Source organism: Equus asinus, chromosome 12, assembly GCF_041296235.1.
Source record: "Equus asinus isolate D_3611 breed Donkey chromosome 12, EquAss-T2T_v2, whole genome shotgun sequence".
NCBI classification, from domain to species: Eukaryota; Metazoa; Chordata; class Mammalia; order Perissodactyla; family Equidae; genus Equus; species Equus asinus.
The window spans coordinates 49,726,380-49,743,981 of NC_091801.1; the positions used below are offsets into that span (position 1 = coordinate 49,726,380).

A 17,602-nucleotide genomic window follows, 5' to 3' on the forward strand; every position below is an offset into this window, starting at 1 on the left:
TGGGGAAAGACAGGATGTGAGAAGAAAGTAAAGGCCATGAGTGGTGGGAAGTATGGAAGTCCATATATAGTCTGACCAAGAATGCTTTTGGACAGGGCTTTGGGCTCAGCAGCCTCTCCCAGCCTCCCTTTCACAAACCCTGGTTCCTTATGTCTCTAGGGCAGAAACCATACCCAGGAGGAGGCTGGTATCAGGACCCAAATGCTCACTCAGGCACGGATTCAGCTGGAGTAGCAGTTTAGGGGTGGAAGCTTCATGTCCCAGGCAATCAGATTAATCAACATGCTTGAATGGCAAGCTAGAATGACATGAAGTCAGCTGATACAGGGGCCACTCCATATGATGGGCCTTATGTATAGTATTAAATCCACTTGTGGAAAGTGCCCCCTGGGGCATATAAATGGCATGAGACAGCACCCTTCCCCACCCTAAACAAGGATATGAACAGTCGGCCACTCTTTATCATCTTTCAAGTTGTAAGCCACTTTATTCCAGTCCCTTGAACATCACAGGCTGGCTTGATTTCAGACAGAACGGACTCCATTTCCAGAAGTCCCTCAACACAGCAATGACAATGGACAGCCCAGCACAGGAATGACGTAAACCTTTAGGCAATGAGCCTTCTGGGTTCTGCCAAGTCCCTTGGCCAAACTTAAGTGCATTGGATTAGACATACAAAGGCTTGCCTGGGAAGGAGGAGAAGGAGAAATACCACCCTCGAGAAAATACAGCCAGGATCAATGGCAGGCCAGGACGAGGACTATTTTGGTACACCCCTCGCGTGGTGGTGTTCATTAGCCATGTGTCTGGCTCTGTTTTCCTTCCTAAGCAGCTGGAGACTCTCTTCCCTGCTCCTCACTCCAGCTCTAGGTTCTAAGGAACAGAACGAGTCTGACTCAACAAGATGTCATGACTGAAGGCAGAGCCCAGGTTGGCTTTCCCAAACATTAAATGACTGAAAGGAAGAATTAGGTCTTCAATCAGGAGCAGGAGAAAGTGAGATGCACCTCCCGAACATTACTGATAGAGGTGCTGGATCCCCTCGCCCACTCTGCACTCTACATCTTGGGTTAATTCTCTATTTTTCAAAACCAGATTTGACCACTTGGCCCATGGAGGAGTTTGGCAAGTCTCAGTATCGAACCACTTTGAGAAACTGATGCTCAGAGGAAGATTACGATTATTTTACCAAGTCCAGGTCTCAAAATTTTACCGTGCAAAGTTGGTTCATTTTAGTCAACTACACAAATTCCAATTTTTGCTACCAGTTTAAATGGACTCAAGTAATACACAGGAATCTGCTGGTTAGAATGGGCTCAGCATCACTTTCCTCATAGTTGATGTTTATCTTTCTGAGGTTCATCGTCTATAGGAAGTAGCTTGGCAACAGACACACTCACTGGACCCTCTCTGCTCTCTCTTGGGGCAGGATGTCCCATCTACATCCTGGAGTGTCGGGGCTCCCCCTGCCTACTGTTTGTGAAAGTGTGACTTCCCTGTGACTAGCAAGTTTTACTCTTACCTTTCAGTTCAAATGAGTGTCTATGAGGGCACCAGACCAAAGAGCAACTCAAACTCATGCTGTCACCTCTAGAAATAGAAATCTACATTCAAAGAACACGGTGGTAGAAAACACTCTTGGATTATCCACAGTGGGCCTTGGAAATCACAGACACACTTGTCCATGACTTCTTCTTGATGAATCAGGTGATTGCCCAACCTCTGACTCTTTGAAGGGCCACTGGGGGCATGGAAAAGTCGACATTCCAGATATGGCTCCCTAACTAAACACATGAATTAAACCATTGATAAGTCCCGAGAAGTTAGGCTATTTTTTTTTTTTCCGGGATACAGAATACTGATCTGCTGAGAAAAACATCACGCCTCCAATCTAATACTACCAGTGAGGTGCTAGGCTGAGAGCAAGCCATTGCGTCACATCTCTCATAAATTAACCTCTGGTGCTCCAACTGGTACATCCCACGAAACCCGCTCTGCTTCATTCTCTAGGCACTACCGCTCTGGAAAAGCATTCAAATTAAGGTTGGGCCCTGGTCATGGTTGCTTTGTACTTTTCTGGAATATATAAAATATACCTGTTGATTGGTGCATTTGTGCAAAGACAGATATGACTTTAAAAGAAGACACAGACATTCATTATAGCTGGCTTACTTCACAATAAGCTACTAAAAACAGTCTTCTGTAATAAGATTGTATTAGTGCTCACTAGACATGCATTTCACTTAAACAAGGCAAAACAATTTGGTCTGCAATACCCAATATTTTATATACAGCAGTCTTTTTTTTTTTTTTAATCACAATAGGCAACAAGATGGGTCTGGTTTTGGAATATAAGTTACCATTTGTGTTTAATTTTCAAAGAAACTCATCTTAGCTCAACTAGTGTAAACCTGTGAAAAAATAGCTGAGCCATCTTTTTCCTCTATTAATTTACCTTGAAATGTTCACAGCTTAGAAACTACAGCCTGCTGGGGAAGAGGGTGGAGTGGCCCCCAGGGAGGAATTCCCTAGGTCCCTCTAATAGCCTGGCCCTGGAGGGTTACTTGTCCTTGGGGAATCCAGCATCTGGTGCCATCACCCCTAGGGCATGTGTGACAACAGACCCAGTTGGGGAGCTGTCTTTTTCAAACAAGCCCCTGGAAGCTTGCAATTAGAATCACTGGGACTAGATTGGTTTCCCTTCTCTTGCCTCCCCAGTCTTCGGTTTTAGAACAGAGACATTAGAATCAAAAGAAAAATAATAATAACGATGAAAAATCATCAGAACAACGAACACCACAAAGTCTGTGCACGACAGCACTGTCCATGCTCTCCACAAGCGCGATGGGGCTCTGGGCATTCCCACGAAGCGTCCACGACAAAAGAAGCTGAAGGCGTCACGGAGGAAGGTGCATCTGACTGCACGGGGGACAGCATCACCGTCAATATTGTTTGGCAAAAAAAAATTGTTAAAAAGAAAAATCAAAAGGGAACACAAGCAGCTCTACAATTCGTGGGGTGCAGGGCTCAGAACTGGCCGGCGCTGCTGGGGTCGCACTGCAGGAGGCGCACTATGGACGGGTCGCTCTTGGCCCCTCGGATGAACTCTTCCAGGGAGAGTTTTCCTAGAAGGCGAGAGGATGGGTGAGCAGCTGGTGGCAGCTGGGCGAACCTACAATCTTCCCACTGCATCTTAGGTATCGACGCTCCCCGTCTCCCCACCATTTCACACGTGCTGTGAAGCCCACATTGTGTCTTTCTGCTGTGAGACCCATGGGGTAGGGTCTTGTTCACAGTCACAAAGCCAGCACCTAGCACGGCACACTGCCTTCTGAGAGCTCACTGTGTGCCCTGCCCTGGCGTGGGCGTGGGTGGCCCTTCCAGCTGCAGGCGCCCTGGGGGGGCTCACTCAGTATTTATAGAACTAATGGCCCTCGAGCCTTTATGAGAATGAGCTGGGCTCTCACAGCATCAGGGCGTTTCCCATGGCGTCACTGGGAGCCTTCTGAGCTCCTTCAGGTCACTCGGGTATACTTAGGTTTGCTGCAAGAGCCCATCCCCCTGCATGTGGGCACAGAGGCCTGCCCAGATCTCTGGGGAGGACCCCTTCTTTTGTACATGTGAGGATGGCTGCACGTCCACCTGAAGTCAGGAGAATAAAGGGGGATGTGCACAGGCAGAGGGGTGAGCCACTGGGTCCCTCCCATCAATCAGGGCACTTTCCTCCTCTCCTGACAGGATGGAGGAGGGAGACGAGGCTGGCTGGGATCCCACTCCTACCGGTGTCCCTTTCCTTGCTGCAAAAGCTGGAGTATGTATTGAGTTCCCTTCCAGAAGTTGCCTCTGTCATGTAGGAGGAGACAAAGCTTCTCCCCTATTCCTGGTGCTTCCAGAAGGGTCCCTCCTCGGGAGGAGCTGTTGAGCATTCCCATTCAGCTTTGTCCTCCTTCTCTCTCTCCTTCCCTCTCTTGCCTCAGAGAGGACTTGCTCCCCTCTGCCCTCCAAGGCTCGTGGTGTGCCTGCCCTGCTCCCTGCTGTGTGTCCGCGTGTCCTCCGGCTCTCACACCAAGCTGCTCCCTCCAGTGAGGCTCAGTCCTCCGGCCTTAACTCTTGCTCTTTTGTTTCTCAGCTTATTCCAAACCCGGTCAGGAGGAGGTGCTCTCTATTGGAGTCCTTACCACCCCCACCTCAGAGACACCAACAAATATGTCTAAATATGTCTTCCCCTCCCCAAAACCTAGTTCTGGCTTAACCAGATGCACTTTATCTACAAGAAGGAGAAAGGCAGGAACTTGTCTATCCATTTATTTTGAATACGTGGGGCAGGGTCCCTCTAAGCTTTGTGTCCTGGCCATTTCTTATGAGCTCAGGCAGTGGTTATAGCGGTGACTTCTTGGGTTCAGAAGGCTGGCGTACAGGAAGGGAAATGGGAGCCATCACTTGAACACCTCGGGATCTCCCAAAGGAAGGCTCTGGGAGCTGCCCCCCAGAAGCAGCAGAGCAAACCCTGCATTCAGCTGAACACATCTGGCTCTCTTGGGTTAACTACCCATGTGCTTCCAAGTTGACTCTTGGGCTAACTTGCCTGTGGGCCCAGAATTTTCTCTTCAGTCACAGGCCAGAGGTTAGATGCAAAGAGCTTCTACCCAGAGGAATCTAAGGAATCTAAGAGGTGAGGTCTCTGCTGCACACAGTGGGGCTGACCTTGGCCTTGGGGTCCAGAAGCAAAGCCCCAAGCTAGAGCACCAAGTCTCCTGGTTGGGCTAAGATTCCTCCGACCACTCTCAGACTTAAGGACCCTCCTCCTTCCCTGTACAGCTCCCAGCTCCATATTTTTTAAACCCAAGACTTTCCCTTAGGAAAGCCCAGGGCTTTTAGCAGCGAGATGCATTCTGGGAATGCTGACCCAACCAGGGCTCTGTGATCCTGTTGTAGCAGAGCCCAGTGGAGAGGCCCTACTTCTCACCTAGGATGGACACACAGTGAGGGTTTTATTCTGCAGTGCGTGGATCTCTCCCATCCTGTAGTCCTATTCTAAGGATGTGGCTGGGCCTGGAGCACAACACACACCTACCTTGCTCCCCTGGAGCTCCAGCATATCACGTAGTTCAACGTCTGTGAGTTCATTAACTATTAAAATCATTCCCTGTTTGTTTACCTTTACAAAACAATCAAACTATGTGCTGTGAATCAAAGGGCGTAGGGGAAATAGGATGTGATGGTACCTTCATGGAGGAAGCAAAGCCAACAAATTGGCCTGCACGCCACAAACCCAGGTTCTCAGGCAACTGGTGCCCCGGAGCGCAAGGAGAGAGAAAGAGAAGCTCGCTCTACCACAAAGCCTTGCGTCAATCTGTCCACCAGCACTGTTTGGGGCATCCGAGTACACTTGCACATTGCTGACAAAAATTCCCCAGGACACCCTGCAGAACAGGTGAGCAGGTAGTAACAGCCAGAGCCCCAGGGCCTCAGGACTTCTATGGACCAGGCTCTGTGTTCCGCACTTTAAACTCAGGTCTCACAGCTAAATAAGGTTGCCAGATTTGGCAAGTAAAATACAGGACGTCCAGCTAACTTTGACTTTCAAATAAACAACAAACAATTTTTTCATATAAGCATGTCCTGAATAATGCATAGGGCATGCTGACATGATAAAATCATTTGTTGTTGGTCCAAAATTCAAAGTTGATTGGGCCTCCTGTATTCTGTCTGGCAACCCAACATCTAAAATCCACTATACTTGAGTATGAAATCCAGCCTTCCTTTGAACTTTGCTCTGCATTCCCTTGTTGCAGTTTCAGTGTGGAACCTACTAGCCACCTCAATCCCTTCCCCCCAGGGGCTGAAGGAGCTGCCTTGGCTCCAGGAAGCTCAGCACCTTAGAGCATGTGCGGGAGAGCCCACCTAACCCCCGGCAGGCCGGGGTGACAGCTCCTGGGGTCTGGGTGGAACAACACCCAGGCCCTCCCTGCTTTCTGATTAGCTGGCCTGCAGGGATCCAGCCTGCTGTGGCCTAGGCCTGTCCCCATCCTGGTCCTCCATCTTGCCCTGTCAGGGAGCATGCAGGATGAGCCACAAAACTCTGTGAGCCAGGTCCTTATGGCTCCTATCTTGTCCTTGAGTGGCATTTTCCTCCCTGGACACCCCCATTACTTCCAGCATCCCTCACTCTGAGCAAAGCAAAGCAGCCCCCGCCTCCTACCATCTCTGTTGGTGTCCATCTGGCGGAAGATCTTCTCTGTCCTTTTCTCTGGGGTTGACTCATCTTCAGGCATTTTCATCACAGAGGAAACCATCTTATAGATTGCCTACGGACAGAAGAAACATGGTGGTAAGACAGAAACATGGCTTGGTTTGGCACACGATAGTCCTATCGTTAAACCTCTCAAATACAGGGGTAAAGGGAATGTGCCCATTCACACAGAGAGCAGCCCTGTTCCTGAGGATCTGTTGTTGTAGAAAACAGGTGCGCAGTCCCTGGTGAGAGAAGCCAGGCCAGCAGAGCTTGCTCCAGCAGTGGGAACCTTCAGGAGTGACAACCGGCAGGAAGACCCACTAGACTCTTTGTGTCAAACTTTAATGTGCACATGGATCCTCTGGGAATCTTGTGAAAATGCGGAATTGGATTGAGTAGAGTGGGGTGAGGGGATGGTGGGGTTGAGATTCTGCATTTCTAACAAGCTTCTGTGTGATGCTGATGCTGCTATTCTGAGGACCCCACTTCTAGGAGCAAGGCTGTAGATGACATTCCTTAGGCCAGAGAGACAAGTTGGTGTCTACTGTGGTCTCCACCTAGGTCGCTCAAGGATGATAAACACCTGACACTCTGCAAGTGCATGTCTCGTTTTCTCCTGGGCAGACATTACCAATCCATCCCAATGCTCTTCCCCCTTGTATCTGGCAATTGCTTCACATTCCTTCTCAGCAAGTTCCCAGGTATCCCTGGGATGAAAACCATCTGCCATCTGAGCTGTGGATTAAATGATTATGCAGTCTCAGGCTTGAGATAAACTGGGTACATCTGAAATGTGATGGTCAAAAGAGGGTTCTACTGAAAGAGTTTTGTAAGCAGTATTGAAACTATCTCCCCCACCACCTGTGTACTCAGTGGGACCTCCCCCCACCCCCATAGTATTCAGTAAGGGGCTAGAAGCCTTCAGTGGTCAAATGTTGTTTTTATTTGGGAAGACTAATGTAAAGTCTTTGTTTTTATCCCTAGACCACGACTTTGCTCATCAGATTCACTCTGGGAACTTTAGCCCTGGGAAGGAGTTTTAGAAAAAGTAGACTTTTGCCAGAGACTGGACAGAAAAATCTGGAAAGTTCTGGAGCTCCAGATGCAGAGGGATAGTTGGAGGGGGGAAAGGAAGGCAGCTGAGGGGAAGTAGCTTCCAAGTGGGAAATATTGGAGCAAAAATCAACACTAAAGGCTAAACTTATCTGCTTCATAGTCTTGTTTAGGCTCAACCTTGCCTCAAGTCACTAAAATATTCTGGAGAAAGGGGAATAAATATTCTACTCTCAGTTGATAAAATAGGAGTGAAAACTGGACTCACCCAGTGTGCTGACCCTTGAGCTGGGACCCCTCAGGCCAGGCTCCGTGAGTCTGTCTTGAATCCACCCCAATCCCTCACTGAACTCCAGAGCTGCCTTCACAGTGATTCTGTCTGGGAGGAAGGCCAAGCTCAGAGTTATGACCTTGTCTGGGATTATGGGTGTCATGGGTGTAAACTCAGCCACAGTCAGCTTTCCCAAGAAATGTTCACTAAAGTGTGCTCCAGAGCAGAGGCAAGCCATACTCCGTCTTCCTCCTGGATCCTTACTTGCAGTCCCCTCTAGCCCAGGTCTATACCACCATCTGTGCTGGGGTTATAGTACTATGTGCCAAGCCGTTGGAGAGACCTGACTCCTTGGAGGAGCTAGAAAAGGCCATGGTGACAGAGCCCTTCTCAGAAATGGGAAAGAAGAGGTGCTGAGATGTCTTGAGCTCGAGCACTCTCATTAGCTTTCTTGGCTCCCACATGGAAGCTCTTCTATAAGTCTAGATGCAGTCAAAGAGAAATCAGTGGCACCAACTGATGAACACACACACACACCCCTCACACGGATTTCAAATTTACACAATCTAAGTATTTCATGCACTCATAAGCCCAACAAAACAGTATCTAGAAATCAGTATCCCACCAGATCAAATAAGCACAACCTCCTTAAAGGAGCAAGACCTGACACCTTTCAGGATTGCAGAAGTGATATGAGAGAAGCAAGATGGGCAAATGATGTTTAAATTTTGCCAGAAGTCTTAAGGATGCTCTGTAATTACAAATCCTAAACCTTCTTTGAGGCTGGATTGCTCCTTGCCTGAGTCTGTTCTGGGCTCAGGAATGTCATCTCACTTGCTAATTCCAGGTGCCACCTGCTTTGTGTCTATGATAGGTCAATGGGTCATCTCCTGATTCAGATGCTTTGCAAAGCCTGTCAAGAGCCCGAGAAGCTGTCCAAAACACACCTTGGTTTCCTGGACCAGCAGCTTTCTTTACACCCTCTTCTCAACTGAGTGCTCGCCTACTCCTTCTCCTCTCCTTGAAATCCTACCCATGTGTTAAGGGAAGATTGGAATGTTACCCTCCTCCAGGAAGACTTCCATGATCTTCCTTCTGCTATGCGTATCTGTGCTAGTAAATGGCTCCTTCTAAACCTCTCTTAGATCATTTCATTCCACTCATCCTGAATTGTGGTTACCCAGCACTCTATCCTTTTAGATGTGAGAGTGGCAATCAGACTTAGCTATTCATCGGACCCCGATAGTGCCTAACACAGGGTCTTGCACAGAATTGGGCTCATTAAGTTTAGAGAGTTCATTTAAGAATAACTCCCTCCATTGCCTTCTCTCCCTCAATCTTCTTCTATTCTGCTTCTCATTATAAAGTTACCCCCTTATCCTTTTATAATTTTTTCAGTTTTCCATCTTTTTCTCCTCCCTTTCTTGATATAATTAAACATATTCATGTGAAACCCCTTAAAGATTCTTCGTCTATCAAAAGCTATGGCCTCTCACCTTAGAAACCATGCAAACGTGCTCGTGGATACACACTCACTATTGCAGACAGCTTCAGGGGCTCGTGGATTCAGGAGCCCACCCACGGACCCCAGGTTAAGAAAACCCCTGCTTGTAATTTACTTCCTCCAGCATTGTCATCCATTCATCTATTCACTCAGTCATTCACCAAATATTTACTGAGCCACAACTATATGTCATGCATTATGGTCGACCTAATCCCTGCCCTCATGTTAAATAAGGCAGAGTGACATTATTAAAATAATCACATAATAAATGTAAAACCTTTGCAGACAAAGGTGCTACGAAGGAGTGTGTGTGCTCTCATGAGATGATGCAGTAGGGGAATTGGGCCTTGTCAGGCGGGTCAGGGTAGGCTTCCCTGAGGAGTGATGGTTGAGCAAAGATATGAGGAAGCGTAGGGCTTAAAGAGGTTCAGGGCAGAGGGAAACACCTGTGGAGAGCCCTGGGGTGGAGGGATGGCTGCAAGGCTGAGACGGAGTGCAGGGGACTACGGTACAAGATGTGGCTCCGGAGCAGGTTGGGACAGACCACGTGAAGGTAGTCGGATTTCTCCAACGAGCAACTAAAAGATGGAAGTGATAATAAATTTGATTTTCCTATTTATACCCACTTCCCAAATCTACCTCTATTCCCCTATTTACAGGTAAGGGTGTTCAGAGGATTAAAAATGGTCCTTCATGACTTATCCAACAATTATTTATTGAGTGTCTGCTATGTACTAGGTGGTGGGGATTCAATTGACAACATGACTGACATGCTTTTTCTTATTTTATATCTCACTCATCCTCTGGCAAAGGGTTTGCCAGATTCCATTTTGGAGACCAAAAGCTCCCCATTTTTTATGAGTACCATTTAGATGGGTATAATGATTCCAGTCAGGCCTTAATAATTGTTACAAAAGCCCTCACCTAGACTACCTCTGGGTCCCATGGTGGCGAGTCAAACCCATTGTTCTGGACCTGTTGGAACTCTAAGTCTCTAAGAGTTGGGGTTCATGAAATTGTCCTTCTTGGGATTCTGATGGGAAAGCAACTGTGTAATAATCTAGAGATTATTCCCTTAATATTCTTGGTTGAACAAATGAATGAAAGACCAAGCAATGAATACGTGGTGGAAAATGAGGCTCTCGTTCTCAACAAAACGTCTTTTAAGAGTTTTAGTCTTTAGCTATTAGGCTAAAGTAGTGGGTTATAACAGAGAATTGATAACACACAAAAAAAACAAAAATCAAAACAAAACAAAACAAAAATGAAGAATGTCAGGACACCCTTACATGAGTGTATTTGCAAACAGGGCTTCTGGAATGGGGTAAGAGATGCAATGTCTCAGTACATTGTGGGGTTGGGGAGGAACTGAAGGCTCATTTAAGAGGCTCACATTTCCAGATGGCTCTTTCATAGCACTCAGACCAGATTTTTTTTTTTTATGTGCATCCACTCACAGATAAAGGATTAGTGAGTTATTCACAAAACCAAGTCTATGACGTGGGTGAGACTGAGCAGTGAGCAAAGGCTGAGGTGATGAGTCCCAGTGGTCCCAAGAGTGAGTAAATGGGTGACAGCCTTCAAAACCACATTTGGGGAATTGTCTATCCCTTTGCTCCCTTCCCACGGCATCAAGAGCCCAGCACTGATTCTATTAGAACTTCAAAATCTAGGACTCCGTGACACAAGGAGAGAAAGACTCAACCCCAGACAGTGATCTGAAACAAATCAGGTCTTTTATTAGCTCCAGTTTTCCCCCTCAAATTTAATGGGATTAAACCACAAAGAGCCAGGCTACTTCCCTACTTTATTTTTAGCAATGTCAGTGAGAGGCCCAGCAGGGACATCCTGTTTTTAATTAAACTTGAAGAGCCCTAGTCTTGCCTCTGAGTAAACGCAGAGCTATAGGACACCCAGGAGAGCCCAGCTCGGCTCTGCCCTACGCAGGCCTGGGACAGCGCCCTACCTGTGGCCAAGGGTCTTATCAGCTTCTTCATGGCGTAAAGTTTTCTTTCCTTTTCCCTCTGAATGAACCACTTCTTTGAATGTTGTAAAGGAAGGACTCATGTCTGAACAGATAAAGGTTGTGGGATCAACTGAGGGCAGGCACAATTCCAAGAGTGAAAGTTGAGCCTTCCCTCTGAAGGAAACCAGACTGACTCTTTTCATCAGAAGATGTAGAGTCGTCTAACATGACGTCCAAGGCCCTGCGACAGCCGGCCAAGGGCAAAAGAAGTTAGGCAGAACAGGACTGGTTTGAATTGTAGATCAAAAACAGCTTCCCGTTTGGAAGGCTGTTACATACCGGGAAAGGAAGATGGAGAGAGGTCATGAAGATCTTTCTTGGGCACACTTTTAAAATAGGTTCAATATCTATATATCTGGAATGGCATAAGTGCTTTCTTGTTTAGAGCTGGAAGAATACATTAAACCAGGAACTTCCACAGTTTTCTATGGAAGTGCTTTAGGCACTTTCACAGGTGAGGAGAGGAGCAGGGGAGAATAAGGGCCCCATGCCTTTTCAACCAGAGCAGCTCCATTCTTCTGTTAGGTTTCATGTAAGATTTCACTTGAAAAAAAACAAACTCATCATTGTACCCCCCACCCCCAAAACTTACTTTCTTTGGAAAGTAGCCCTGCCAGCCATCCTGTAATCAAGTCAAAGACATCTTTGGCACCTCTCCACCATCTATGTCCATATCCAAGCAGTCACCAGAACTATTAAATCAGTCTTCTTAATGTTTTTTAAATCTATCACTCCTGGCCACTCCACCTGCCACAGTCTTATTTCAAGTCAATGGTGGTACGCATCATTTTTAGATTTGGGCAGGTAATATTTTTTCAATCTTATGCAAAGGCAACTTCAAACAACCCCTTCAAAAGAGCTCTTTTATACTCTTAAACAGAGTTTTTGGTGCTATTGTATTTTAGGCCCTCATATTTTTGGGGAGCAATGATGAGTTGTTTTTGGAATGTTGACTTTGAGGTACTTGTGTGACATCTTAGTGAAGGTGTCAACCGTTAGATGTAGTAGAGGTGAAGAGTTGGAAGTAATTGGTTTCTTCACCCATAAAATGGGGCTAATTAGGTTGTTGTGAGGATTAAACGAGATAATACATGTATGCTAGGTTGACTAGTATCCTGTAAAAAAATTCGTATCCACCCAGAACCTCTGAATGTAACCTAATTTGGAAATAGGGTCTTTGCAGATGTAATCAAGTTAAAATGAGATCATACTGATTTAGGGCAGGCCCTAATCCAATGACTGGTGCCCTTATAAGAAGCAGGAAATTCGGACACAGACACAGAGAGAATGTCACATGGTGATGGGGGCAGAGATTGAAGTGATGTAGCTGTAAGCAAAGAAGCGCCAAGGGTTGCCAGCCAGCACCAGAAGCTGGGACAAAGGCATGGAGCAGATGCCTCCTGAGAGGCTCCAGAAGGAATCAACCTTGTCCACACGTTGATTTCGGACTTCTGGCCTCCAGAACTGTGACAGAGCATGTTTCTGTTGTTGTAAGCCTCCCAGTTTATGGTAATTTGTTACGGCAGTCCTGGGAAATGAATACAGCGTGGAAAGCACTTAGCACTCGGCCTAGCCCATAACAAGCACTGAGAAGACGAGACCTCCCAGAGAGAATAAAAGGAAAAGAGGCCTTGGCTGGAACTCTGCTTGGGAATATCCATGTTTAGGGAGCAGGAGAAGGAAGAGGAGTCCACAAAGGAGACTAGGAGGGAGCAGCTAGAGAGGGGCGCCTTTTGGGTAGTAGACACTCACTCATGTTGCCAGATGGCATACTCAATGCTAAGAGTTAACTTTAACTCTTAAACTATAGTGTGACTTGCCATAATAAGATTCATTCCCTAATAAGAAAGGGAGAAACCAAACACATCTGCTAAGCAAGTACTAAGGTTAGTTCTTACAGAAAGTCACTAGCCTGAGCAATTGTTTTAAAGAGTTTTCTCCAGAAAAGAAATCTAAGTTGCATTCCAGAGTAACATCTGTTGTCCACACTCAAAATTGAGAATTAAGCAAGAGTTCGGAGCTGAATTCCCAGGGGCTAGATCAAGAGGGACTAGAAGCTCTCGCCAGCTACACCCCCCACCCCCGGCTTTTTCTCAGAATCAGAAGAGCACAGTGTTTCAGGTCTTCAAGGCACAAGTTAAAAGTGATATAGTGTCTAGGACACCAATTCAGAAAGATCTTTGGGAGAAAAAATGCAAATACCACTCAGGAAGTGGTTCTAAAAAGAATGTAAAGAAGCGTCTCCGATCGTTATTCTGATCCTCTGTGGCAGAAAACCTCACAAGCTGGTTGTCTGAATCAGGCACAGTTGGTGCTCTTGAGACCAGGTGGGATTAATACGTGAGTTTCGTGCTCACGAAGGGCAAATCTCTGTATGGCCACCACCATCACCTCCGTCCTCCTCATCCGGTTGCTATATCTATGTATGCCTGGATTCATCACTTGAGTGAATCAGAAAATTTTTTTTTCCCATACTGCTAAAAGAAACAAAAATGAAATCTTCTGTGATGGGCTGTCAGTATACGCCCAACCTCCTTCTTTCAGGTTCCATTCATTCAAAAGGTGTGAAAAGGTAAACTAAGGGTGTTCTGAGGTTCACTCTGCCTTCACCAAAAGTGCCAATTAACCCTGAATCACAACTAGGAGGGAGAGTCTGACTCTAAGACAACAGTTATTTGAATGCCAATTCTTTTCAAAGCAATCATTAACAGCCATGTAATGAATATGCTAATTAGAAATTATTCCAACCTTGTCTTTAAAGTAAGTTCTCTGAGAACTGCTATGGGTAACATTATGTCAGCCTATATATTCCTTTCGGAAAGTCTCTATCTTGCACTTGAGAACAAATCCAGACAGGCTGTCCCCAAATAGTCCCAACGTGTGAAGCGCCCCTGTGGGCTCAGGTAAACAGTTCAGATTTGGGAAATTCCTGGTGCCAACCACATTTGCTTCTAGAAAGGTGATCTTTCTTCTATCTAAGTTCCATGAGCATGAGAGCAGCCCAGGAGTTTCAGCTTATTCCCAGACAGGCTGGTGTTTGGTAGGACAGACAATAGCTGAAGAAGGCCGGGAACTCCTGAAATTGTCTGTACAAGAATAGCTCTTCTATAAGTTCCACCAGTGGGAAGTTTAGTTGGGTTACCTCCCTTTTCTTTGGGAACATACGTTTTACAAGTAGGTAAATTTAACTTAAAATTTAGTGGAAGATTCTATTATCTTGTCCTTTGAATGGAAAATGACATTCCTTTATTTTGCAGGGAAACATCCTGTCCCAGCTCTGGAAACTTCTATAGAATAATAGAAGCCAATATTGATTGAGTGATACCCTATGACAGGCACTGTTCTAGTGCTCTACTTGTGAAAACTGTTTAACCCTTATACTTACCCATGAGGCAAGTGCCATGACTAGTTCCAGTTTACAAAGCAGAAAAACAGTGCATAGGAAGGTTAAGGAACTTACCCAAGAAAGAGAAGGAAAAGGGAGATTGAAAAAGGAGAGAGGCAGGTGACATTGACGTGCCTTGTGCAAGACACCCACTCTCACTTGCCAATTCTTCCCTTGGGTCCCTCTTCACCAATTTTTGTCTCAGCCCGTGATTTTCATTCAGTCATAAAGGTAATACAACGCAGCTCATATACTTCTAACCAATGACAGTCCTGTAGTTAAAAACTTCTTATTTCAAGGGTCCTAGTTACTTTCTGAGAACAGAAACGGGGGACAGTTTAACTCCACATTCTTCCTACATTCTCTCCCTAGGAGGGCTGTGGTCCTGTTAATGGGTCCCTAAGTTCAGTGTTCCCTCACCCCCAAGATCTCAGAGAGCATCCAAGCATTCAAGGTCCAATTGGCAATGTCACTCATGTGCTTGCTTGGCCCCTTCCTCAGATGGCCTGTGCTGTGCTGGGTGTGGGTGTTCAGACCTGCCTCCAGCTGGGCTGAGGGATGGGGAACTGTGTAGGGCAAGAAGGATTTTCCTTTCTCTTACAGTGGTGGGCTGACCCTAGCCCCCATCCAGAGGACAGGATCTGCTGTAACGTGGGGAAAAATCAGAATTGTTATCTGGCTTAAGACTGCTGAGAGGCAGTTTTGATGCAATAATAAAATATTGGGCCTAAATCATGTTCCTAAATTTATCACTTAAAAAAAAAGCAAGCACACTAATGTGAAAATGTTTGTTTAAGGCTCTAAAAATAAATCTGCATATGGTTTTCCTTGTTCATCCAGATGTTGATACAGGACAAAATTATTTTTTAGAAAAGGAACATAACTGCATTTTGGCATATGTGGTAGACTGAACAATGGTCCCCCAAAGATGTGTATGTCCTAATTCCAGGAACCTGTGCAGATGTCACCTTAAATGGAATACGGGCCTTTGCAGACGTGATTAAGTTAAGGATCCTGAAATGTGGGGATTGTCCTGGATTATCCAGCGGTTCCAATGGAGTCACAAGGGTCTTTACGAGTGGAAGAGAAAAGCAGAGTGAGATACCCAGAGGAACAATAGCGTCAAGAAGGACTCAATCAACCCACTGTTGCTGGCTTTGAGGACGGATGAAGAGGGCCATAAGTCAAGCAATGTTCCAGAAGCTGGGAAAGGCAAGGAAACAAATTTCCCCCCCAAAACCTCCAGAAGGAATGCAACCTGTGGACACCTTGATTTTAGCCCAGTGAAATTAAACTCAGACCTCTGACATCCAGAACTGTAAGATAATAACTTTGTATCATTTTAAGTGACTAAGTTTATGGGAATTTGTTATAGCAGCAAGAGGAAACTAACATGGTGTATTTCAGTATTACAGAGTTCACAGTAGAGTCCTCCCTGCCAACGTCAGGAAATACAAAAGGATTCCAGCTTGTCACCATAAGCAGTATTCTGTGGACACCAAACCTAACCTACAGCAAGCAACATCAGGGAAGAAAAACTAGAAAACTTATAAAATCCTACACTCCATTCATTGTCACCTAATTACCAACTTCTTCGGACTTCAGTTTTCACTGTGACCAGTTATTAGTGTTTGCAGGTGGACACCAGAAGTTTGCACTTTATTAAATCATTTGAATTTCTGAGTTTTGGAAGAACAAAGTTTAGCCAACAATTTATATATTGACACTTGTAACCAAGCTTCAGGTTTTACTCACTTTAACAAATAGAACCTTAACTTGTGTATGAGTTTGCTGGCCCACAGCTTGCCTCCACTCCTCACTTTCTAACAGATATTTACCCAGGCACAAAGCAGAAACCTCAGAGACAGTGACTCCTCTGAGTACGCGTAGCATCTGCAAATGTACCTTCTCCTACATGGTGCAGACCAGATAGAACCCAAAAAAGAGAATCCCCACAACGTCATACAGCTTCTTGGGACAGGAATAAGGCCGGGAGTGTGGGCTTTCAAAGGAGGGGGTGAGGAGGAAATAAATAGCATTGGAAGTTCAGTAATATCTTACAGCAAATTCCAATTCATCCAGAATCATTGAATCCCGGCGATTAGCATAAGAATGAGACAGAATACATGAACTGTCAGTTTGCAAAATGGCAGAATAGAATAACACAGCCCTTAATAGGAAAATGGTTCCAAATGTAATCTGCTTGGCAATTTGGAAGTCGCCTCAGGGTGCTGCGATATTTCCTTTCTATGGTCGTGAGTATTAACCATCAGGGTGCAGTCCTATAGAAAACAATTTAGGAAATTTGAGCCTTCCATTTGCAGGCTTCTTAAAAACCCTGAGTATCTAAGTGTTTATTAAGGAATCTATGTCCTTCCAGGTATGACCTGGAAACTTACTGTGGTCCTGTGAGCGGACCGAGCCACTTTACAGTGAAGAAAGTGCCCTGTCAGGTGAACATGCCTTCCATGGTAGGACCACTTTACACTCCGTATTGAAGGTGGCGTGAGTCAGCGAGGGCCGAGCAGGCGCTAACCAGCGCCTCTGCACATTCTCTGCAAGGTCCCCTCTCTCCCTCGCACACTGGCTTCCACAGCACAGGGAGAGAGTCTGTTTTCTTCCCTGTCCTGCCTATTCCCAGGGCTAGCTACTCAGTAGGGGCTTAACCAAAGGTGCAGAATGAATGCGTGCATGGTTTGACTTCCATAAGCCCATGGGGTCTGGAGGGTCCTCCTTGCCTGGGGGGTCAACATCTTCATCTGTAATGGTCACCAAATCATTGACCAGGGGCAGCCAGCAGAACTGTGCAAAAGGTTAAACAGGAGAGAACACGGTGGCGGACAGGAACGTTTTTTCTTAGATGTCAGTCACGAAGCAATTCTCTCTCTCCCAAAGGAGGAGGCATTTACTGCTTGACTGTGGTGAGACGGCTCAGGGGCGGAACACAGCAATCCCATGTAAAAAGGAGGGAGAAAGTAAAGCTACTTAAAATAGATCACCTTTTAAATTTTAATGTTTGTTTAATTAGTAAAGATTAAGGAAAATCAGAAAAGTGCAATGATATGGGGCACCCTTCACTCACTTCAGGAATACCTTTGGAAAAACAATTTGGGAAAGTGTATCAAGGG

General features: G+C 45.9%; 1 protein-coding gene across 13 annotated transcripts in view; it reads right to left on the minus strand.

Moving 5' to 3' along the window:
* Positions 1–458: 458 nt before the first annotated feature.
* The window catches only part of NCALD (neurocalcin delta), a 446,704-nt gene continuing 429,560 nt past the window's right edge, over positions 459–17,602 (minus strand). For all 13 annotated transcript variants that reach the window (XM_070481416.1, XM_044743871.2, XM_070481421.1 and 10 more), the window contains 2 exons: positions 6,203–6,308; positions 459–3,125 (listed from right to left, as the gene is read on the minus strand). In XM_070481416.1, the coding sequence (XP_070337517.1) occupies positions 3,028–3,125; positions 6,203–6,308 (204 nt within the window). In that variant the 3' untranslated portion in view covers positions 459–3,027. The remainder of the gene's footprint in view (positions 3,126–6,202; positions 6,309–17,602) is intronic.